Source organism: Elephas maximus, chromosome 4 (genome assembly GCF_024166365.1).
Source record: "Elephas maximus indicus isolate mEleMax1 chromosome 4, mEleMax1 primary haplotype, whole genome shotgun sequence".
In the NCBI taxonomy this organism is placed as follows: Eukaryota; Metazoa; Chordata; class Mammalia; order Proboscidea; family Elephantidae; genus Elephas; species Elephas maximus.
Window position 1 is genome coordinate 105,501,714 of NC_064822.1, and position 24,367 is coordinate 105,526,080.

At 49.8% G+C, this 24,367-nt stretch overlaps 2 protein-coding genes and 1 long non-coding RNA gene across 4 annotated transcripts; 2 read left to right on the top strand and 1 right to left on the bottom strand.

Annotated features, from left to right (window-relative positions):
* Window positions 1-1,455: 1,455 nt before the first annotated feature.
* Window positions 1,456-11,538, top strand: SMARCD1 (SWI/SNF related, matrix associated, actin dependent regulator of chromatin, subfamily d, member 1). 2 transcript variants are annotated; one of them, XM_049883084.1, is made up of 13 exons: window positions 1,457-1,860; window positions 2,504-2,691; window positions 2,970-3,012; window positions 3,107-3,229; window positions 3,701-3,823; window positions 4,874-4,990; window positions 6,462-6,563; window positions 6,850-7,011; window positions 7,163-7,260; window positions 8,466-8,601; window positions 10,423-10,545; window positions 11,196-11,297; window positions 11,451-11,538. In XM_049883084.1, the coding sequence occupies exons 1-13, from the start codon at window positions 1,684-1,686 to the stop codon at window positions 11,502-11,504; spliced, it is 1,548 nt and encodes a 515-aa protein (XP_049739041.1). In that variant the 5' UTR covers window positions 1,457-1,683; the 3' UTR covers window positions 11,505-11,538. The 2 variants fall into 2 exon arrangements, with proteins under 2 accessions (XP_049739042.1, XP_049739041.1); XM_049883085.1 differs by lacking the exon at window positions 3,701-3,823 and having other exon boundaries at window positions 1,456-1,860.
* A 4,836-nt stretch (window positions 11,539-16,374) lies between these two features.
* On the top strand, window positions 16,375-23,472 carry GPD1 (glycerol-3-phosphate dehydrogenase 1). The gene is made up of 8 exons (XM_049883086.1): window positions 16,375-16,455; window positions 17,000-17,177; window positions 18,044-18,184; window positions 18,768-18,906; window positions 19,152-19,264; window positions 19,962-20,195; window positions 20,420-20,526; window positions 21,549-23,472. Exons 1-8 carry the CDS (start codon window positions 16,415-16,417, stop codon window positions 21,643-21,645), a joined length of 1,050 nt encoding a protein of 349 aa, XP_049739043.1. The 5' UTR covers window positions 16,375-16,414; the 3' UTR covers window positions 21,646-23,472.
* On the bottom strand, window positions 17,173-24,357 carry LOC126075410 (uncharacterized). The gene is made up of 5 exons (XR_007517202.1): window positions 23,671-24,357; window positions 20,637-20,816; window positions 19,856-20,264; window positions 18,036-18,148; window positions 17,173-17,860 (listed from the first exon to the last, which is right to left on the bottom strand). It is a non-coding gene; the product is annotated as an uncharacterized LOC126075410 (long non-coding RNA).
* Between the last annotated feature and the right edge of the window lie 10 nt (window positions 24,358-24,367).

Below are 24,367 nucleotides of genomic sequence, written 5' to 3' on the forward strand. Positions count from 1 at the left end.
CAGCCTCCCCAGGGAAGGGGTTGTAACAGAGATAGTCCTTACCCAGGAGATGAAGACTGCTCTGGAAATTAAGCCAAGAAGAACTTTTCCCAAGCTGGCAGCCTTTTTTCAGATACAAAAGGGAGCTGGGGATTGGTAACTCTCGCAACTGGGCAGCAGGGTGTAAACAGGCAGAAAGGAAGGTCCCCAGTCAGTGGCCTTTTCCTCCTTCTGGGTGCCCAACCCCTTTCTCTCTCTTCATACCCAAGCCTACCACTCATATTTTCTGGCGAGGTGGGCTTTGGTAGTAGGAGGAAAGAGACAGGCCTAGAGGGGGAGTTGAAAGCTTTGCTGTTCTGTTCCTCTCTCCTTAATGAGAGATGAGTGATGGAGAGGGCCTGCCTCCCTCACCCCCCACCCCCTGTCCCAGGCATTCCTCCCAGGCCAGAGTCCCAATCCCTTCCTAGGTGTTTTCTGCTCAACTGTCTCTGGGTCTCCAACCCCAGGACAGGATCTGTGGGCAGGTCACCTGTGCATTGGCCTGGAGTTGGTGAGTAAGGCTGTCGGATCTTTGGGAACTCTTTGTTTGTAGGAGTTGCTTAGAGACCAGACCTCCCCAAAGGGAAACAGTAGCAAGGCCAAGAAGTGTGCAGTGGATGGGGGAACAGCAGGCGGGACTCTGCGTGACGCATGCGTCTGGTCTAATAAACTGGGTTTCAACCATCTCCTCTTCAGTGTTGTTCTTCACTTATTTGAAAGGTAGTTAGGTCTTCCCATGAAGTGCTTAGCACTGGACCTTAGCTTGGGGCCAATCAGAATGAAGAGTAAGGAGAGGGTTTGATTGGGAGGTCCTGATGCTCTTGGGATGGGGCAGGCTGACCATCACGAGGGAATGGTTTGAACTAGTTTGAACTACAATACTGGGCAGGGAGAGAGGGAGGGGTCAAAAGCAACAAAGACCTCAAAGAGAAGCTCCACCACAAAGGATTCCTTGAAGAGCTGGATCAAAATTCAAGATACACTGGAATGTTAAATCTGGAACGAGTTAGGTTAAAGGTCAGGGACAAAGTTGGGCTGAAGTTCCAGTGTGAGGTGGTTATTAAGGCACTTTATTTTTTATCCGTGGAATGAACTACGGGCTAGGAGCCAAGAGATCTGGATCCTAGGAATGACTCTGCTGTAACTTGCTGGTTGACCTTTGCCAAGTCATTTACCCTCTTTGAGCTCAATTTTCCCGTTTGCAAAATGGAATAAACAGTGCGTTCCTCTCCTCAGCCCCCCAGAGTTATAGCGGTAAGGGAATGAAACGGAAGATAATCAAAGCGCTTTGGAAAGTTAAAAGTACTGCGCCAAAATGAAGCATTTACTCCGCCACCCTCTTCAGAGGCTTAGGGCAGGGTCTGTGAGTGCCCTCTCCAGGTCTTTCTCTTCCTCCGGTCGGCCTGGGGGCGCCCTCTCTCAGGGCCTCTCTAGCCTAGAGTTCGTCTCTATGGTTTTCGACCCTGGACCATGAAGGCGGGAGGGAGTGGTCAGCGCAGCCTTTTCCGCTGGTCCCCCCCACTCTAGCCCACAGTCTTGCTGCCCTAAGCCTCCCGAGCCGGCCGGCTGGCCGGGCTGACAGGCGGGCGCTCGGGGGGCGCGCAAGGGGCGGGGGGAGTTCCGGTTCCGGTTCTTTGTGCAGCTGCTGCGGCGGCTCCAGAGAAGATGGCGGCCCGGGCGGGTTTCCAGTCGGTGGCCCCGAGCGGCGGCGCCGGAGCCTCAGGAGGGGCGGGCGCGGCGGCCACCCTGGGCCCGGGTGGGACTCCGGGGCCCCCAGTGCGAATGGGCCCGGCGCCGGGTCAAGGGCTGTACCGCTCCCCGATGCCCGGAGCGGCCTATCCGGTGAGTGGGGCAGGAGGAGGGGCGCGCGGGCCGGGGGCGGGGCCGAGCGGGGGCCTGGGAGTGACAAGGGTGCGGGGAGAAGTAGGAGGGACTCTCCTGGAAAGATTCAGGCCCGGGGTGGGGATGGGGGTGGGGAAGGCAGTTGGGAGGAAAGTAGGGGGAGCAGTTAGCATCCCCACCTGCTGCTAGGGGCATTGTTTCCGTAGGAAGTAAGGTTATAGGATCAGCGTGGATGAAGTGGGGCCACTAGGGGTGGGCATTTGAGGTCTGGAGTGCAGAGAGGCTGGAGCAGCTCCAGTGCCCAGAGGAAGACAGAAGGTAGAGCTGGTAAATTGGGGTCAGCGTTTACGGAAATAATAGCTGGCAGAGTCAGTGTGGGACTAGAGATGTTTGATCTGTCAGATCCAAAATAGATTGGGGAGAATTTTAGTATAAGTTGGCTGTATTCTGTGGAACCATGATTGGAGTGGAGGAAACCTAAGTTGCCCATATTTCAAAGAGTCAGAGGGCTCTCGCCTCATTTTCCTCCACCCCACACCCCAGTCCTGTTTTGTTCAAAGAACTCAGGCACGCCGAACTTTCCCTTTCCGGATGAAGTTAGCAAGGAAGGCCGTGACATCTCTGGGTCTTCTCCCCTCCATAGAGACCAGGTATGCTGCCAGGCAGCCGAATGACACCTCAGGGACCTTCCATGGGACCTCCTGGCTATGGGGGGAACCCTTCAGTCCGACCTGGCCTGGCCCAGTCAGGGATGGATCAGTCCCGCAAGAGACCTGCGCCTCAGCAGATCCAGCAGGTCCAGCAACAGGCAGTCCAAAATCGAAACCACAAGTAAGATGACCCTGGGGCAGAGGGAGGGAGGGAAGAGGTCTGTGAGGACACAGGTGGGAGTACTGTGAACCAAGAAGTGGTGGTGCTGTGTCAGCAGCCTGGTGCGTGCTGGGGAACTCATTCTGAGAATGCCTCATGCTGCTTGGAGGCAAGGGGGTTCTTTGACTTGAGAGAAGCTTTGCAGCCCCTCCACTTTATATAAATGGAGATGCTGACAGCTTGTTTTCATGTTCTGACTAGTGCCATCCCAACCTCATAACAGTATTTATTCCATACAGTGCAAAGAAAAAGAAGATGGCTGACAAAATTCTACCTCAAAGGGTGAGTCCAGGCTGTAGATCTCCCTGAGAGTGTAGTGAGTTTGAGAATAGAGATGGTCAGCTCTAGATGCCAATTATATCTTTCTGTTCCTAAGATTCGTGAACTGGTACCAGAATCTCAGGCCTATATGGATCTCTTGGCTTTTGAAAGGAAGCTGGATCAGACTATCATGAGGAAACGGCTAGATATCCAGGAGGCCTTGAAACGTCCCATCAAGGTAATGCAGGAGAGCGCTAGGCAGAGAGCTGAAGGAAAGGACTCGGGAACCTTCAGCAGGCTTAGCATGAGAAATTAAAGGCGCAGCACAGCTCTCCTTGGCATTTAAATTGCATCTCTCCCTTCCGCCTACAAACTGAGAATTACATTAGGAGCATAAGAACAGAACAGCGAGGGGGAGGAACTTTTCATGTCCCTAGCACCAGAAATACATCCTGTCCATGTTTTTGTTACAACTGCTTTGCTGCCTTTGGGATCTGGCACCCTGCATGACTTTATCCCAGTGTATGCACTCAACGCTCAGATCAGTGGCCTGTACTCCCCTTCTCGGTGGACTCTCCATTCACCCACCCCAGGGACTGGATAGACAGTAAGCCAGATGTTAGGAGTAATTTTGGGGTTTGGGGAGACCCTAGCCTTCAGCATCAGACCACTGAAGCCCCGCCATCAATCCTGTTTCTGCCTTCCTCAGCAAAAACGGAAGCTGCGAATTTTCATTTCTAACACTTTCAATCCGGCTAAGTCAGATGCCGAGGATGGGGAAGGGACGGTGGCTTCCTGGGAGCTTCGGGTAGAAGGACGGCTCCTGGAGGATGTGAGTTCAAGGTCAATGGTGGTCGGTGTCTAGGGTGGGAGCTGTGGGGAACAAGCAGTGTTGTCTGGTCAGCAGGAAGCCTGACCGGTGCTTACAATTCCTGTTGGGAGCAGCAGGGAGAGGGGAACTCTGTTCCCTGCACTGGAAGACAATGGTTCTTTGTGTCTGGCTCCCACAGCTTTGGCCCTCACTGTGGTAGCATATCGAGAACCATATTGTCCTAGGATCTGATTTGTTGTTTACGTTCTTCCTGGTGCTGCTGGCCATTGGATTTATCAGTATCTGCAGAATACTTTAGTTTTTTTTTAATTTATTTTTAATCAAGTGAGTCTGCAGTTGGCATTTGAAGCCATGATTTCCTCTCTTGAGTCGTTGAGGTCCTTGATTCCTATTGAGGCATCTCCCTTTTTCCCAGCTTTTATTGGAGACACCTCGCTGTTAAAGTGAGATAGATTTCTCTGGCAGGCTCTTGTCATTTCATAAGGAGCATCAGCTGACAGGTGGTAGCCCCCAAACTTCCCACTCTAGCGGCTCCTTGGGGAAGCTCACCTTTCTCTCATTCCCTTATACTTTGTAGCTCTCTATTTTTAGATTTTCACAGGCAAGCTTATTTGAATGCATGTTTGTAGGAGAACCAGGGCTTGGTATCAGAGGCTTCTTCTTCTCTATATGAGTCCAGTCCATCTGCTGATGTTGTCATTCCATCCAAATAAAGCTGTTTTTTGTTCTGGGTGCTTATTGCCTGTGATTAATTGCCCCTCTAGAGTCAGGCTTTCCTTTGTTCAGACTTGCTTTGTTGTTATATGCAATGATTTGGCTTAACTAGCCTCATTTCCCGTGGGGAAATGAGGTGGGTAAGTCAGTGACCCAGTGCATATTACAGGCTGCTTCTCCAGGGTTCCATTGCTACCGTGACTGGTTTAAGAGCTATTTAGAAGATATTTCTGAATGTTTTGCCATTGCTGTTGTGGGTTCCTTTTCTATGGAACTTTGTCTTGGGAAGTTTCTTCTGATCTATTCTAACATGAGCTCTCCTCTCCTCTCCTCTAGTCAGCCTTGTCCAAATATGATGCCACCAAACAAAAGAGAAAGTTCTCTTCCTTTTTTAAATCCCTCGTGATTGAACTGGACAAAGACCTGTATGGGCCAGACAACCATCTGGTAGAAGTGAGTAGTTTCTGCCTTCTAGGCTTTAACTCTGTGACTGGAGGATGGTGGACTTGGGCGTCAGATTTTACTTGGGGAGGTGTAAATTAAAGGGTTTCCCCAGGTGTACAGTACCACCGTTGTAGTTTGCACATTGACCTCCAGGTGGCACTAGCTGTGTTTAGTTCAGGTGCTGGGCCCAAGAGCACTTGCAATCTAACTTGTAACACTTTTTTAATGTTACTATTTTGGTTGCACAGAGAGGTCATTTTCTGCCCCCACTTTCAAGAGAAGTTCTAATGGTGGCTTCTTGTACATTCCAGGCCATCTCTGTGTCTTGCTCGTTAATAATGGTGAGACTTATCCACGCACCATTCCTACTTTTTCCTGGTAGCAATTGCTATAGTTAAAGGGATCGTGTAATAGTGTACTAGTATTTGTCGAGGTTACGTTTATAGATCTTGCACTTCCTATTGGTCCTTGCTCCATTTAGATTCCAAATAATCTCCAAAAATCTTTTATTGTGCATAATTGCATAATGTTCTGAAGACCATGTTAGTATTCATGTTGCAGAAGAGCATGCTAGTGACAGAACCAGAACCAGAATGAGACAGTGCAGCACTTCAAGTAAACTTAACCAGCGCCCTTCTTTCCCAGTATAGCCATAGCCCCTTAATCTCAACTAATAAGAGACATGGGAAGGTCTTTACCATTTAATAAGGGAAGTAAGTGATGGACTCAATAGCATTATGTAAATATATTTACCTTAATTTTATAGTAGTAGAGCATAAACTAAAACCATGGCAACCGAGTTACTGTCAAGTTGATTCCAAACTCATGACGACCTTATAGGACAGAGTAGACCTGCCCTATAGAGTTTCCAGGGAGCAACTGGTGGATTTGAACTGCTGACCTTTCAGTTAGCAGCTGAGCTCCTTAACCACTGCACCACCAGGGCTCCAATAATAGAGCACAGTGACTAAGAATGGGGACTGTAGAATCAGACAGAGCAGAGATCAAATCGCAGCTCCACAACTTCCTGGTTACTTGGCATTACTCAGGTTACTTCACTCTTCTAAGCATTAGTTTTCTCATCTGTAAAATAGAGTAGTGACTGTCATATGGATATTGTGGGAACTGAATGAGATAATCCAAGTAAATGGCTTATAATATTCTTGCACATAGTATTTAATAAACAATAGCTACATTATGTTACCATGTACATGTGTATTATCTGCTTTGTGGATAAAATTATCACTGGAAATTCAGGCTAATTTAAGTGTGATTCTGAACAGTCAGAATTAACAGGCTCATCTGTTACACATAGACATTAATCCCAAAGCCATATGCAATTAAAAAAAGTCTCATGCTACTGTTCTTCTCCAGTAGCCTCAGTAATGAAAAATTGAATATGCAGTCATTACAAAAGCTCTTCCCTCCCACCCTAGCTCTTCCTCTGGGAGAGCACCCCTTGACATCTTCCTCTCTGTAGTGGCACAGGACCGCCACTACGCAGGAGACTGATGGCTTCCAGGTGAAGCGGCCAGGCGATGTGAATGTACGGTGTACTGTCCTGCTGATGCTGGATTACCAGGTATTGTGTGGTGGTATGAGGGGGTCTAGGTTTCACAGGCACATCCCATCAGCAATTCTGGCACTGAAGGGTTTAAGTCTAGCTATGAATAATTTTCCACCAGACTTTTAAATTTACCTAAGTATAGATAGGGTTCATCTCTTAATTTCTCCCAGTATTTTCCTGCTCTAGGAAAAGTGCCACATTAATGTTTATTGAATAGGTTGAATGAATTGCCATGCTAAGTACCACATATTGCAGGTAGACCCAGGTCACTAACTTGTCCCTATGCTCTGGTTCTCTGCAGCCTCCCCAGTTTAAATTAGACCCTCGCCTGGCTCGGCTCCTGGGCATCCACACCCAGACCCGTCCGGTGATCATCCAAGCACTGTGGCAATACATTAAAACACATAAGCTCCAGGACCCTCACGAGCGGGAGTTTGTCATCTGTGACAAGTACCTCCAGCAGGTAAATAAAAGACCCTTTCTATTCTGTCCTATAGGGTCGCTATGAGTCGGAATCGACTCGACAGCACTGGGTTTTGGGTTCTTCTGCTAGAACCCACTGGAGTACTAGTGGTGCTCAAATGCTAACTTCTAACTACTTCTCTTTCCCACAGATCTTTGAGTCTCAACGTATGAAGTTTTCAGAGATCCCCCAACGGCTCCATGCCTTGCTTATGCCACCAGAACCCATCATCATTAATCATGTCATCAGGTAAGCATGTGTCTGGTAGGCAGCAGTGTGCTGAGGCTGGCTTTAACTAGCATGTGAGAGCTGATTGTTAAATTTTCAGGAATTCTGCAAACAAGCTATTAAATAGCCATTAAGAACTTAAAATTAAGTACATTGTATTAAAAACAAGGGTAATGTATATTTAACTCATCATTTCCTACTTACTACGTATTGCTATTATCTGTGTTTTCAATGTTACTTGTATCTGTTGTATCTGCATGGTGGAAATAGTATATAATGGCACGCAATTGCACATCTCTTCCCAACTCTGTGATCAGGTGCACAGTGTTGATAACTTGAAATCAGCCATGGAAGAAGTATTTAAACTGTAGAAATTGGCAATGCTACAAATCAGCGCTTTTTTTTTTTTTTGCTTTGAATAATCACTTGTAAACATTTACCAGCTCGCCACTGACAGGAGGGGTCAGCAGCAATCCTTTCTCTGGATGGTTGGGCATTCCCATCTGAGATTTTAACTCCATTACCTGCGTCCACTTTTTGTTCAGAGGATAGGGGAGCAAAGCATTTCCAGGCAGATGTGGAGTAAAGGAAGGTACTTCCTCTTCGGAGCAGCATCTCTCTGTGGTTGCATATAGTCTCTTTGCCTTCTTTGCCATACTCTGTGTTACTGCATGCAGCTAAAAGCCTTCCTTTCTTTAGACCCTGAACCATCACTCAACCAACAGTAACTCCTAAAACGCATAAATTGGGTCATTAGAAGTTGTCCTGTCTTGTATTCTTATGCTTAGAAGTTAGACCACTTCTTATTTTGTTGTGTCTGTGTTTTGTTTGAATTTATTTTCAGGGTTAGTTTTAGTTTAAACAGGAGAAAAATACATAAGATACTGTAGCAGAGATTTCCTCTAGGGAGGTAGAAACTTACTTTTCACTGTGTATCTTTTATACTATTTGAATCTATTATCATTGACTTTTTTTTTAGACAACTTTATCGAGGTGTAATTTATACACGTACCCATTTAAAGTATAGCTTAAAGACTTTTGGCAAATGGATACACCATGTAGCTGCTACCACAATGAAGATATAGAACTTCAAAAGTTCTCTCATGGCATTTTGCAGCCAGAAAAACCCGTTCCTCCTTCATCCACAGGCCATCTTTTTGACCCTATGTATAATTAGGTTTTAGGGGACAAGCCCTTTACCAGGCCCCTTTGGTTTCCTTCCCCAGTGTTGACCCTAATGATCAGAAAAAGACTGCTTGTTATGACATTGACGTGGAAGTGGATGATACCTTGAAGACGCAGATGAATTCATTCCTGCTGTCCACCGCCAGCCAGCAGGAGATTGCTACTCTAGACAACAAGGTAGGGGCCTCTGCCCTGGATAGTTTGGGTGCCATCAGCCCCTATCATAGCTTCTAGGCTGCTTCTGATGCTTGTTACTCATTCAAAATATCTTGACCCCCAGTATATGCCAAGCACTGTGCTTGGTGCTGGCTGGAGCCAGACACACATGAGTTTTCTGACTATGTTTTTTAATAGCTTTGACCCTCTTTTTTTGATCTCTGAAATAGAGACTATAATACCTATTTTATAAGGTTGATGTGAAGATTAAGTGAGATAGTATGCTTGTAAAGCACATGACACTGTGCCTGGCCCATAAAAGTAGCAAGTGGTAATTTTTGCTACTGTTATTATCATTAACGTCATTAAACATAGCCTCTGCTAGTAAAGCCACAAACGCTCTGGCAACAAGAAGAACAGGGAAACTTTCCTGGAAGAGGTGATGCCTCAACTAAACCTTGAAGGACAAAGTGAGAGTTAACAGAAGGGGAGAAGGATAGTGGTGCTTGGGAGAAAGGGAGTAGAGGACATTCCAGAAAGAGGGAACAGGGTGTGTAGAAGTTCAGAAATGGGAGAGAGCCCGGCATGTTCAAGAAGTTCAAGCTATTTAGCATGCTGGATATAGCATAGGGTGCCAGGATGGGAAGTTTCAGAAGAGGAAGCTGGATAGGGAAGCAGGAGCCAAATCATAACAAGAGCTTTCATACAGGGAATACTGGTTAATACCTCACCCTAAGACTAAGGGAGCTTGTTAAAAGATCTTCACCAGAGGAGGGATTGATTCTATTTACATTTAGAGTGATCACTGGCAGGAATGCACAGAACGAATTGAAAGAGGGGAAGATCTGGAGGCAAGGATCCCAGTTAGGAGGCTTGGTACGGTAAGCCATGGAAGGTGTGTTAAGGGCCTAAACTTAAGGATGGAAATAAGTAGACAGCTTTGAGAGATAAAGTGGGATTGAAGGAACTTGGCCACTGTTTGGATGGTGGTAGGAGGGGAGGGAAAAGGAGGCATTATGACAACTCCCAGGGTTCTAGCCTGGGTGGATAGTAGTATTCACTGGGCTAGAGAACAGAGGAAGAGGGAAAAGGTAATGAATTTAGTTTTGGATACATTGACTTTAAGGTGCCTTGAGATGTCAGGAAAGCAGCTGGATTGGTTGGAGTTTAGAGAATAGATTCTGGACTGCAGATTAGCCTCTCAGTGGTAGTGAAAGACATGTAAGTAGGTGAAATTGTCAAGAAGAATATTTAAAATGAGAACAGAAGAGAGCTGAGAAAAAGTCAGGGAATCACAGCTTTCGATATAGCCCTCTATACCACTTCTTTTCTATCAGAGAGTGTTTTTGGACCCATTTGTGTTGTGGATTAAGTATCCACTGTGTAGCTTTTGGGAGCCCTGGTGGCACAGTGGCTAAGAGGTTGGCTGCTAACCAAAAGGTTGGCAGTTTGAATCCATCAGTCTCTCCTTGGAAACTCTATGGGGCAGTTCTACTCTGTCCTATAGGGTTGCTATGAGTTGGAATCGACTTAATGGCAATGGGTTTGGGTTTTTTTATGGGTATAGCTTTGTTCATTGTGGAGCTTAAAAGGAAAACTTCCCTCACATGGGGTGTACAGAGACCCAGAAACAAGTGCAGATTACCTAAGGACAGTGTTATACATGCTGAAAGAATGCTGAGTGCTGGAGCAGCTGGACCTTTGTGCAGTTTTGCTGTCTCTGGGCAACATGGTATGTCTAAGTTGGAAGTGGCACATGAAGATGCCAGGCTGTGTCTGCCATTTAACTTTGTGTTTCCCCAGTTTGAAGATGTTACGACTTCCTTTTCCTCTTCCTTTCAGATTCATGAGACGATAGAAACTATCAATCAGCTGAAGACCCAGCGGGAGTTCATGCTGAGCTTTGCCAGAGACCCTCAGGGTTTCATCAATGATTGGCTCCAGTCCCAGTGCAGGGACCTCAAGGTAAAGAACAAAGGAAAGGTGCGGAGAGACGCATTTTCTTTACCTCTGTAGCAGCTGGTAGAAGAGCCTGAGGGGAACGTGAGGGACCAGATTTTCATTATTACATTTCAGGGTTCATTGTACAATTAAGTAGCTAAACGGAGGCTGACCCATCAAGTGTTTATTTAGTGCTTATTATGTGCCATCACCGTGCTCCATATTGTAGGGGATACGGAAGTAGAAGACCTGACCCCTGCCTTCAAAGCAGCTCACATTCTATTTGGAGAAACTAGACCTAGAATACATTGAAAAGTAGTAATCCATTTAAGATATTGATCTTACTGGTGTCTGTAATATAATTCGAAAGAGAAGGGAGATCAATGAGGCTAGAATAGCAAGAGAAAGCTACATGGAAAATTTAGTAGTTGAGGTGTTTTCCAGAGAGGGGAGCATTCAGAAGCTCAGGCAGGAAGGTAGGAATGAGCACAGAGTGTATAAAATATGCCCTCAGTTCTTCCCTGTGGTAAGTGTGACTACAATTACAGAGGCCGAGGACCGGAGCAAGGAAAAGGGGTGCCAGCAAAGATTCCTGAACAGGACAGTGACTTGTCGATAGCAGGGGTGTGAAGGAAGGAAACAAGTCTGTTCTCTCCTGCCCCTATGTCCCTTAGACCATGACTGATGTGGTGGGTAACCCCGAGGAAGAGCGCCGAGCTGAGTTCTACTTCCAGCCTTGGGCCCAGGAGGCTGTGTGCCGATACTTCTACTCCAAGGTAGGTACCTGGGACGATGCACAGGGGAAAATGACAAAAGGCCGGGGTTCTGTACCCCTGATGGGGATCTGCACCCCTAATGGGGGTCAGTAGTGTTAGGTACTGACTTTTGGTTTGTCTCATCTTCCACTCCTTAAACTATTGTCTCCTTAGGTGCAACAGAGACGACAAGAACTAGAGCAAGCCCTGGGAATCCGAAATACATAGGGCCTCACCCACAGCCGTGAATTGGCTGCACCGATTCTTTACTTGGACCCTGTGCTGCCTGCCTTGTAGCACCTGCCTTGATCTTGGTTGGGGCCTTCCAGGGGATGCTGTTGGTTCAAGGACAACACCAGAATGAAGAGGGTCTCACATTTCTGTCTTACAAGGAACCTGTTATCCTCTTCTCCCACCCCATCCCTTCCCAGCCCCCAGTTTCCTTTTGCCCCACAGAGTTCCCATGTGCCTCTACCCTCCCCTGGCCTACATAGGACCTCTAGATAGTGTTAGAGAGAGAACCTGTAGTGGTAATCAGTGCTCTGAATGGATTGGGCCTAAGGCCAAGTGGTCTTCAGGGGGACCAGCTACACTGATGCTGCCCTTCAGAGACCCAGGAGTTGGGAGCTTTGTCCCCTTCTCCAAGACTCAGGCCTGGGGGGCACTCTATAAGCTAGTTAATCTTGGCTCTCCTGATAAAAGAATCCAATTTCCTTCCTTCCCTCCATAGGTTCAGAGCAAGCTCTCCCTTCACTTACTACCCTCTAGCACTAAAGGAACCCTGACTCTTGGGCTCTGCTGAGCCCCAGGTCAGTCCCAGCCCTGTGGATTGGCCTGCTACCTTAGTGCTTCTCTTACTCCCTAGTAGGGGGTCCACATCAGTATTGGAGCTTGTTCCTTAACTGTTGCTCCCACCCAGCATATTCCCTGCCGCTGCCCTTTTTAGGATTCCCTCATATCTGCGTTTGGGCTGGAGAATTTTGCCTTCCCCTGTCAGAGCCCCAGGCATCTAACCCAGGGTACTGTCATTGCTAGCAGAAGCTATTCCTGCTATCGCTTGGAGGCGTGACTCATTCGTTCACTCCACCCCCCCTCCCCCAATCCCTTAAAGCAGAAACAGGCCCAAAATCAAACGGGTAAAAGCCCTGGGCCATCCCTGTCTTCCTGTCCCTTTTCTGCCCAGTTGACACGCACTGGTGGCTTCTAGGGCACTGAGGAGTGAAAGCGCCTAGGGCTGGAGAATAGCTCTGAGTTGGGTTCATGACTCTTCCCTACCCCTGCCTCACAGGATTGTGACTCCCTAGCCCCAGCCCTCAAAGCTTCAAACCCCTCAGGTAGCAGCAGGACCTTGTGATCTTGGCCCCTTGGAGCTGAGATGGTTTTGCATCTTTCCAGGTGAGCCTCAGATTCTTCCAGGTTGTATCACCCCCAAGTTAGCATATATCCAGGCTCGCAGACTCATCACAGCAGGGTGGGAGACAGCTGGGCACAGAGGGGGAATTCCGTTCAACATGGGCTCTAAACCCACAGAACTGACAGCCCCTGCTTCCCCACCCCCTCCTCAGGCTCCTGCGAGCACATCCCCTAGTCCCTTATCCCTGCCTTTTCCATACCAGGGACAGAATTTTCTCCCCATTTTCCCCTTCCTGCTATTATCCTTCCCCTCCCTTGAAAGGTTCTCCCCACAGTGGCACTGTACAACCTGTCCCTTGGGGCAGCTGAGCCCTGGCCCAGCTCCTGGCTGGAACCATGAGAAGGAAGCTCAGCACCCCTACAGTGTCCCTGCTGAAGACAACTGTTTATATTAACTGAATGATTATGTTTTTTTCATGGACCAAAATTTTTTTTGTACTGTCCCCTTATTGATGTCACCCAGTTTTAATAAAAGAATCTTCTGAAGGATGGATACACCCTCTACCTGCTGAAGGAGAGCTCCTGGTTGAGCTCTTAGTCATCCAATATCTGTAGCCATGCTTCTGGTGTGTGTGCATTTATTTTACAAATATTTATTGAGTACCTGCTGTGTGCCAGGCATAGTGCTAGGTACTGGGGATACAGTGGAAAACAAGGTTCCTACCCAGTGAACCTCAGGTTCTCACCTTACAGGTTGCTCCATCAGCTCCAGTGGTCTGAACAAGCCGGGTGGTGTTTGGATCGTCAGGCTTCACTCTGGATCTGAGAGTCCTGCCCCACTTCCCAAGTTAGGCAGGTACCTGACAGATCACTTGGCACTGCTGTCTTCTGCCTTGTCCTCTTCTGAGCTCCCCAGAGCATAGAGGTCTTCCTGGCTGGGGTGAGCTGTCCTTGGGTGCCTGTGATCCCTTAGGCTTGATGAACCTGAGCTCTTCTAGAAACGATAACTTTTCCCCCAGGGTCGCAATTTAGATATGGGCCAGGACCTGAACAACCAGAGATTTTTGCTTTCTGTCTTTGCCATTCTCTTAAGGGGTCCATGTTTTTGGCCCTGAGTAAGATTTCAGCTCTTAAAACCACCATGGAAGTGCTATGTTGTCACCTTGTACCGTAGGCAACCAGCCCCTCATTGTCAAAGAGTTTGGAAGACCTGCTCAGAAGTGATTATTCTCATTAGCAAAAGCATGAAATTTTGTTTCAGGTCTCTACTGTCCACCTGCTGGCTTATTATTTTCCTCCATTGTAGCACTAACCAGCTTGGTTCTACCCAAGAAGGGGTTTAGAATATAGGATGAGCATAGTCACGTTTCAAAGCTGTAACTAAAAAATTATCTCTTGCTTCCATGGATGAGAACATGCAAGAATTGCCTGTAGTATGTGATCAGACCCACCAACCTCTGTTCCCAACCTGGAACTTGGGGGCTTATCAGACTTGTGTAGGGAGAAGAACTTATTGGGGTGATAACTTGGAGTGGAAAAAATTGATGTTAAGGGCATTGAGATGGCATCTCTTTTCACCCAGGCTAATCACGTAATAAATAGCTGATGAACCACCATTAATTTCAAGCAAATAATCTACAGTTTGCTTTTGGGAAAAAAACTAGTGGTACAGATAACTCCCTGTGACCAGCCAATCCTGAATCTGCACCGTCTTTATTCTTAGATAAATGAGTAAATTCTTAGTTTCCATACTACCTAAAATGATTGTAGGGGCAAAATGAGAAAGATGAAAGCATTCAGGCAAAAACAAGGGGGTATTTTATACATAAACATCTATTCTTTGATGTTCCCATAATATGTGCTGGGGACAGAAGCATCCTTTCTCTTCTACCACCCATAATCAGTGCACCCAGCTGGCAGCCTGGCACTAGTGCCATTCTCTCAGTGCCAGTGCAATAAGTGAGTAGATCTGTGGAAGACAGCCTCTGTATTGGATGCAATTTTGTACTAAGGAAAACTGTCAGCTATTGATTACATGTATGTTCTTACAGGAACTCCCTGGCCATGGGAAAAGAATATGGTGGGCTTTTCCTGAGCAGTCCCTGGAACTCAGAAAATCATTTCTCCCTAATCTTGACCTGTCAATTTGCCCTTACCCAATGGTTGCACACAGAATTCTCTCTACCCCAGTGCTTATCATTGTCACTGGCCAGCAGCAGCCCAGGGGAGCGGAAACACCCACTCAACAGTTAGCCAAGCCAGGAGGTCAGAACATGAGCACACTGTGGTCTCTGCCCTCTAGGCCAAGGTGCACAGACAGCTGGAGTGGCGGGCCTCTTGCCTCACTTCAGATCAGCCTAGAAACCAGAGCTCCCTCTTAGTTAGATGGCTGTGGGTGATGGAGATCCCTGGAACTGCTGAATGTGTTCCATTCTTCTCTCCCCCCAAAATCACACACCCCACTTACTCTCAATTGCTGCATTCTGAGACCACAAAGCTTTACAGAGGTCACGGCTACCCCTGAGGGAAACTGCTGCCTTAGGCCCTGCTTCCCTTCTCCTTCTGGCTTCTGCAAACTAGCTATTATCCTGAGGCAGGCCCTAGTCTGTACACCAAAACCAAACCAAACCCATACCCATCAAGTGGATTCCAACTCATAGCGACCCTATAGGACAGAGTAGAACTGCTCCACAGAGTTTCCAAGAAGCCCCTGGTGGATTCTAACTGCTGACCTTTTGGTTAGCAGCTGTAGCTCTTAACTATATGCCACCAGGGTTTCCCCTAGTATGTACGGTAGCGCAGTAACTTGGAAACCCAACACAGAAGGAATTATTGGAGTTCATGGCCTTTCTAAGACAGTGTACAATTTGGCCACTTTTCTCTCCACTCCTCTTAAGCCCAGAGTCTGCAAAAGGAGAACTGAGCCACTTGGCATCAGAGCCTTCTAACTTTGACCTTTCCCACCTTTCCTTCTTGGAAGTCATTCAGGCAGGGTCATTTGAGGTGGACAGCCCCACTGGTGAGTCCCTGACATGACCACTGTGGGTTACGTGGGTGACCAAGATGACCTTGTTTCTTGGGGATCCTGGAGTCATTCTATCCTTGGGCTGGCTTGTGCCCAAAGCAGGGCCTTCCCTCCGCAGTGGTCTTATCTTTCAAAGTGGGCCCACCTCCCACTCCGACAGCCCTGCAGTGGAGCTGCTGTGGGGCCAGCAACATGTGGTCTCTCACTGCTACAGGACAAACCTGTAGAGCTTTCTTGGGGGCGCTGGGAGGGCATGAGAGAAATTTCGACCTTTGAAAAAAAACATTCTCATATCTGCTGCTAGGGCCTAGTACAATTTATTCATATTGGGGGACAGGAGGGAGTGTGGGGAAATAATCACTTGCTCCTTATCTAAAAAAAAAAAATTTTGTTTTCCCTTATCTGGGCTATTTCTTGGCAGACCTCAAAATGAAACCATGGGGCAGGGAGTGAAGTGGCAAACTGGGCTGCTAGGAGGCGTGGGGCCAAGGGAAGAAGCTTGCCAACACCATCAGCTGGCAAATGTCAAAGGAAAAGCCAGGTCTGTTCTCTGCTCCATTCCAGTTCCCCCACCTGTCTCTACCCTTTTCTCCTCTTTCCCTGGCTCTGCCAGACTCCCTCTCCCTGGGCGCACGCCTCCCCACCCACCCCTTGAGGGTGGGGCTTGACTGCACCCACGTGTTGCGGAGTTAAATGCTCCTAGCCAGCAGAGGAGCTGGGGAGTGTGGGACCGAGCTGGCTTGGGAAGAGAAGCAGCACCATGGCTGGCAAGAAAGTCTGCATTGTAGGCTCCGGCAACTGGTAAGCAGCTCTGTCATAGAGGAGCTTGGTGGTGGGGGAAGGGGGAGGCCTAGCAGGCAGGAGGCAGAGAGAGGGTAGGAAATGCCCTCAGGTTCCTGTTCCACCCTTGCTGCTTTCTGCTCCTGTGCCTACCTCCCCGCCCCCCCAGGAAAAACGGTGTCCAAACCTCCCCTGGCTCTTGCCTGCTGGGCAGCTGCACCTGTTCTCCATAGAAAGGAAGCCTCCAGAGTGCTCCCCACCTGAAAAACTGCTTGGGTTTGGGGAAGTGGGGAGATCAGAAGGGCTGGCCCCCTTCTCCAGCAGCCAAGTGTAAGATAGACTGAGTCTCCTTTCTACTGCTAGGTCACTGGGGACACACTCTGTCATGGGGGTGGGGTTGACAAGGAAGGCAGCAAGTAAATAATCTGATGGGTTGCTGTGAGATCCGGAGATGGAGCATTGTCCCTGTCTCCTGACGAGTCGGGTGACATTGTTCCCTCCCTCACACCCTCACTCCTCCACTATACTGTCCCCCCACTCCCCCCACCCCTGCCCACCGTCACAGGGGCTCAGCCATTGCCAAGATCGTGGGTGGCAATGCAGCTCAGCTGGCACACTTTGACCCACGGGTGACCATGTGGGTGTTTGAGGAAGACATCGGGGGCAGGAAGCTGACAGAGATCATCAACACGCAGCATGAGAATGTTAAATACCTGCCAGGGCACAAGCTGCCCCCCAATGTGGTAAGCCCCAACACCTGGCAAGGGAGGGAGGAAGCTGGAGGGAGGGAAGGCTGAGGAGAGTCAGAGCACACACCTTACTCACCAGTTGCTTCTTGCTGAGAGGGGGCCATCTCAGGTGAGAGCTGGACTTGGGAAGCATCTCAGGAGGGCTGCTCCTGCAGAGCACTCAAAAAACACAGCCCCCAAGCGGCTTCTCTGGCCTCTTTCTGGGACTAAGGAGAACCTGAATGCACCTTTCTCCCTCCTTACAGGCTCCCAGGTGGGAAAGGGAGGAGGAGAGGATGAGGAAGTTGGTCTCCATGGCAACCAAAGATTGGTTCTCGGAGCTCCCAGACTTGGGCTCCAGGTAGTGCCCACCTCGAGCTTTAATCCTGTTACTCATTCACTGGGTTAGCAGGCTTGGAGGCTGCTACTTGGACTTAAGGTCTTTAGTCAAATCCATGTGGCTCTCTCACCACCTGGAAAGGGGGAGCCGGGGAGGGAGCAGGAAGGCCTCAGGGTTGCTCTTCCCAGTTAGGGGCCCTAAGGAGCAGGGTGATGAAATCTTACCCAGTCTCTACCTTCTGCCAAGCTGGGGCGTCCTTTGGCCTCCCTCACTGTCCCACAGCCAAGGGCTAGGAGAGAGCTGGGAGGAGGTTTCCAGGAGTCCTCAAAGAGCTCAGGGAGCTGAGAGGGAGTAATGGCTGGGAAAAGGGAATTGAATATCTTGTTCCTCCAAGTTCAGCCACTTCCAGATTTAGTCCTCAAACCTCCCTTTCTTCTCTTCCACTAGCCTCAGTCTTTGGTTCTCAGATCTCCTGAATAGGGTTCCATAGGGGCTGGGAGAGGAGGTCGTCACTCCCACAAGCACCTGCTCACCCCAACAGGTGGCTGTCCCAGATGTGGTCCAGGCTGCAGCAGATGCTGACATCTTGATCTTTGTGGTGCCCCATCAGTTCATCGGCAAGATCTGTGACCAGCTCAAGGGCCACCTGAAGGCAAACACCATTGGCATATCTCTTATTAAGGTGCCAGCGACACCTTCATATTGATGGGGTTGGGACTAGGGGTGTGCAAAAAGAGAACAGAAAATGGGAGTAGGCCAGGTGTTTTCAGACAGAGGACAATCGGCTTTGGGAAGGCTTAAGAAAGCAGTCAGATGCTGAGGTCTGCTGAGATGAGGGAGGTTGATTAGGAAGTAGGCAAGAGGTTGGTCTGGAGGCAGCATTCTTAGGGGGTATAGAAGGGATGCCTGGGGGGCATGAAAAGTAGGCTGGTTTGAAGAGCATCAAAGGGAAGTTGGTTCAGAGCAGTGACCACCGGGATGGAAGTTTGATTAGGGTACTCAGGAGGGGAGCTGAGAGATGTTGAGGGGCTGTGTTGCCTTGGAGAGGTAGGTTGGTTGAAGGTATGTGGAAGGGGAGTTTTCAGATGGATTCATTTTTCACATGTTGTCTACTTTCCTCACAAGTTTTAGTTGGGTTGAAATGGGGTAGGACCTCTGAGGAGGGACACAGTTAAACACCGCACTTGGAAGGGGCAGGATTTCTGGGTGGGAAGTCCTCATTTGGGCATAAAGGGCACTTGGCCTGAGCTCCATCCTGTGCCCAGGGGATAGACGAGGGCCCCAGTGGGCTGAAGCTCATCTCTGAAGTGATTGGGGAGCGCCTTGGCATCCCCATGAGTGTGCTGATGGGGGCCAACATTGCCAGCGAGGTGGCTGATGGCAAGTTCTGTGAGACGACCATTGGTGAGAGCCCCTGCCTACCACCCACATACACCATGCAGCTCTGGTTGTGTCCCCTCCCCATACTCTTTCCCACCCACTTAGTCATCTCTTTCCCATAAGGCAGGGACAGGAAGAAGTCCCAAGTATCAGAGGAGAGGGAGGGTTGGAATAGCCCTAGGGAAGGGAGTTGGAGGTCCTGCTTAGGGCAGGTGTGGGAAGAACAGTTAGAATCCTCCCTCTAAAGCTTTGTCCTCTCCCCATTTTAGGCTGCAAGGACCCAGCCCAGGGAAAGCTTCTGAAAGAGCTGATGCAGACGCCCAATTTCCGGATCACTGTGGTGCAAGAGGTGGACACAGTAGAGATCTGTGGAGCTTTAAAGGTGAGAGGGGCACAGAGGAAGTCAGAGAGGTGGGATAAGGGCCCAAACGAGGGCCCAGCTTAGCTACCCAAGGTTGCTGGTGCTCCAGGCTCACTCTTGGGCAGTTGCTCCCTCTATCCACCAAGCCCCATACAAGAAAGGAAGAACTGCAGTAGCAAGGCCAGGGTCACTCACCAATTATTCACCATCAGATATTGGGGCCCTTTCTTCCCTTCTCTGTCTAGCCCTTTATGGGCCACCCCTGTCCCTAGTTCCAGGGGATGGTTCAGGGGGAAGAACACGTGCCCTAGGGGAGTTCCCAGGCTAATGGAAATCAAGATATACAGGACACCCAGACAGTGTGATGGCCACAACTATAGATGCTATGGAACGCTACTCAGAGCTGTGGACATGAGGGCTATAGAATAGAATGGTTGTGGATGAGAAGGCCAGCTGGAGAGAAGAGTGGTTTTCAGAAAATGTCCTCAAGGATGGAGTATGGGGCAGGGCTAGGGAGCCAGGAAGCATAAGTGCAGGCTAAGAGAAGCAGGGTACAGCAAGTAGGAAAACCAAAAGGTGGAAGTAGTTTAGGGCCCATATATTATACTTCACTTATTCAGTGGATGTGCCATGGCTGATGTAAGGAGCATGAGGCAGGTGCTGAAGGCTCCAAATAATGAGGAATCCTCTTCTCACTCATGACTTCTACTCCTCAAAGAATATAGTGGCTGTGGGCGCTGGCTTCTGCGATGGGCTGGGCTTTGGTGACAACACCAAGGCGGCGGTGATCCGACTGGGGCTCATGGAGATGATTGCCTTCGCCAAGCTCTTCTGCAGCGGCCCTGTGTCCTCGGCCACCTTCTTGGAGAGCTGTGGTGTTGCTGACCTCATCACTACCTGCTACGGAGGGCGGAACCGCAAGGTGGCTGAAGCCTTTGCTCGGACAGGAAAGGTGTGGCCCAGGGAGAAGGAAGAACAGAGGGTGGGTTCTGTCAAGGTAGAGGTGCTAGGCAGGCGATACCTGCAGAGCACAAACATTAAGACTATTTGAACATTCTCACCCCTTCTTTCCTCCTAAGACCTCACCTACCATCTGAGCCCCAAACTCTCCACCTCCTACTGACAACCCTCCTCTCCCACTTCCAACCATTCTACCCCACCCTGTTTCCTTCACAGTCCATTGAGCAGCTGGAGAAAGAAATGCTGAATGGGCAGAAGCTGCAGGGGCCCCAAACAGCCCGGGAGCTACACAGCATCCTCCAGCACAAGGGCTTGGTGGACAAGTAAGTGCTGCAACCCCACTGGTTGAGGGAGCCACAGCCAGGAGTGTTCTCTGTCCACCTTCTCCCTGCACCCTCCACAATCTGTGAAATGGGAGAGGGGGAAGTATTACCTGTGTTTACAGATAAAGAAGCCAGAATTGGAGAGAGTCTGTGATATGCCCATCACCCCTGGTAGTTCAAGTCAGGAAACTGGATCTTCTGAACTTCTTCCAGTTTAGTGCTCGTTACACTACATCACTTGGCCCCTTTCTGTCCTTTTGTCCTTGTCCTCTGCTATGGAGGTTGGAACTCTGGGGGATCAGGAACAAGCTCACCTGACTATACCACCTCTTTGTCCATCACCCCCAGTCTGAGCCTCTCCCTCAAGGCCAACCCTTCCCTCCCTCCAGTCCTGTCCTGGGTGCTAAGGTGTGAGGAGGATGGTCTCTGCTCCTCGGTGCTCCTTTTCAGGAGAGAGCTGGAGAGACTGGGTTGGTCAGAGCAGAGCTCTGTTACGTAAGAAGGAATCCCAGAAGAAGAGAGTATGAAACAGGGTTCAAAAGATCAGCTCATGGCTGATCAGGGTAAAGCCTCTTGGTAAGGAGAGCAGCATGGGCAAGAGGATGGGAAGAAAGGAAACTGGGAATTATTAAGCACCTTCACATATATAATCATTTCTTCATGACTTTGTTATATAGGCCCCATTTTACAGTGTGACACTGAGGCACAGAGAGATTAAGTGGCTTGCCCAATTGGAGCAAAACCCTTAAGCCAGGGAATCTGCAGGCAAGTTTGGTTAGATAGGGAGCAGAACAATAGGCAATCTGACCCTAAAGCCCAGGACTAACCCACCCGGTAAAAGCCCAGGACTAGAAAGTTAAAATTCTCAGCAAGTGTAAATTGAGAGGCAGAGTCAGCCTGAGCTCAAAGATGGGAGGGTAGGGGAGTGGACAGAAATGGGGTAGATAAGTGTGTTGTTGGGAGGTAAGAGGTGGTCAAGGAGTGGGGGGAGGTTAAGCTGGGTCTCTCCCTCCCCATTCTAGGTTCCCTCTGTTCACGGCTGTGTACAAGGTGTGCTATGAGAGCCAGCCGGTGGGTGAATTCATCCACTGCCTGCAGGATCATCCAGAACACCTTTGAACAAGGCTGGGCCCAGGCCAGGCTGCTACTTTACCCCAGTGAGGACGGGTAGAAGCTTGGAGCACCTGGCCACCAGGATCTCCAGCACTCCCCATGGAGCAGCCTTTTCTCAGCTTTTCACTGAGCTCTGGGGCTCAGCTACTCACCTCGAGATCCTGAAACCCCAAGAAGCCTGCAGCCTCTTGACACCACATCCCACCAGAAATGGAGTACCCTGTCCCTCCCCAGATGTGGGGCTTTCTCACTGTCCTCTGAGAAAGACAGAATCAAGCCCCATTGCTGCCTGCTTGGGGAGCGTGTGCATGGAGGAGTGCAAGGGGAGAAGGAAGGGCCAAGACTGCCAATTGCTGCCTCACACAGACCAGGAATCCTGTCTTCAAGCCCAGTTAAGTGGCTAAAGAAGTACCTCAGCCACAGGAGGGATGAGGCAAGGGCTGCCAAGGAGAGATCTGGGCTTTTGACCTTACATAGGCCCCAGGGACCCCTTGGCTTTGACCTCTGCCAGGCCCAACACAGCATAAATGGATCTCAGTGTTTGTTAACAAAATACAAAGATCTCAAACAACCCCCTTCTAGCTTCTCCTAGCAACATCTGCGTTCTCAGAAACTTCTGATCATCCCCTTTCCCCCTCCCCCAGGCTGTGCTGGCACCACAGTTGCTGCCACACTGGCATCTCTGTCCCCAGGGCTTGTCACTCTCCCCAGAGACTTTCTGGTTCCTAGTTCTTTGCCAGCTCCTCCCCACTCTGTGTGACCTTTCCAACCAAGCCTTCCCTCCCCCTCCCCCTCAGCACCCTCTTTGGGGGGCAGGAACTTAATCTGCTGACAGAGCTATACCTTTGCATAGCAGGCTTGGATGGCTCAGCTCCCTGTGACCTTTGTATTTGCCCTGCCTCCCTTGGTGGTGCTCCAGTGGGGGAGGTGTCAGCAGTGCCTCTCCTGCTGCTGTCTCTCTGGAGGACATCCCTGACTCCACCCCTCTTCTCCTCCCAAATCCTGTACCTCTTTCTCAGCTGCCCCCAGAGCAGCTGAGACAGCTAACCAGGATCTGACATCTGGAGGCCACAAGGGAGAGGGAGCAGCCCAAAGACGGTGCAGGGACTGGGAGGGAAGGGTGAGCAGGTTCCCAGGTGGGTGGCTCCTGATATTCCAAGGCCAGATCTCCTTGGTTGAATGAGGGCCTTTTCATGGGATATTGACCACATTGGTGCCCAAGGAGCTGGGAAACTCAAGGAGGAGGAGGGAGAAAATAAAACCACCTGACCTCTTGGGTTGAGGAAGGAAAACCAGGAAGGGGAGGAGGGAGAGGAGTGTGCTCTGCACTGGCCTTCCTCCAGGATAGGGTGACAACAAGGGAATGTCACAGGTCAGCAGCCTGGGCCCCTGGCTATAGTCCTTCAGGGCCCAGAGGCATCTGCCACAGCCAGCAGAGAGTCTCAGCTTCCTGTGTGGCAACACCTGGCACACTGTGGCCCTGGCCAGGATTACGTTAACCCTTACTCCGTACCAAACCAGGGAGGCAGGCTCCTCCCAGCCCCTAGCCTTTGAGTTCAGTCTTACCAGTGAAGGGCAGTCGGGAGAGTGAAGGGCACAGTCACCCCAGGTCTAGCTGGGCCCAGGTTGGGCACTGAAACTAGAGATGCCCCTCCAGGAGGTCAAAGTAAGGCCAGAAAGACTAGCTCCTTCTCCTTGGCTGGGAACTTTCTAGTTACTCAAACACCTTCGCCTGCGTTTGTTCACTCCACAGTTAACTGTGAATAGAGGCCTTCGAGTAGGGCCTACTTGTCCACCGAATAAAACGTGTTTTTTCCAGAATTGGGGAAGGGAGCTTCAGTGCATGTGGCAGTGCATAAGCTGTCGTTTGTCACTGCATGTCCGTGTTAACTCACATCCCAAAACACAAATTTTTGTTAAGGACAGTAAAGAAAAAAATACCGCCTCAACAGTCACTGCCACTCTCGGGCCCCCAGGGGCGGTGTCCATTCAGTCTCCTCCCCCTGCCCCCTGCAAGGGTCCCCCACGCACCTCCCCACAGGCTGGTACCCCTTCCTAGCCTTCCGGCGCTCCTCAGGGGTTGTATCACGCCTCCGGGAGGTCACAAACAGGACGTCGGAGGCTCGTCCCCCGTGCCCACTGCGTCCTTGGTCATGGCCAAATCTGCCGCATCCTCTGCCGTTCCGGCCTCGCGGTGCGCCTCCGGCTCCTACCTGAGCTTGGTCAACACATCTGCTAAGAGGAGAGGGCAGCTCCGGGCTCTAGGGGGCGCGCGGTCCACTTCGGAGGGGTAACTACGAGAGAATCTGCCCGGCTAGGGCAGACGTCTCCGCGCCGTAGGCTGGGGATTCGTTATTTTTCCCTAAATCGGAGAGAAAGGGAAGTTTATCCTACTGTGACTGACTATCCTAAAAGTTCCGGCTCCAGAACCTCTGTCACCAAAGTCCCTCTCTCCGTGGAGAATGACTTGTTGTTAGGTGCCGTCGAGTCGGTTCCCACTCATAGCGACCCTGTGCACAACAGAATGAAACACTACCCAGTCCTGCGCCATCCTTACAATCGTTGTTATGCTTGAGCCCATTGTTGCAGCCACTGTGTCAGTCCACCTCATTGAGGGTCTTCCTCTTTTCCGCTGACCCTGTACTCTGCCAAGCATGATGTCCTTTTGCAGACTGATCCTTATGAATAGCAGCGGAGAACGACTACAACTCCCAAAATTCAGCGGGCT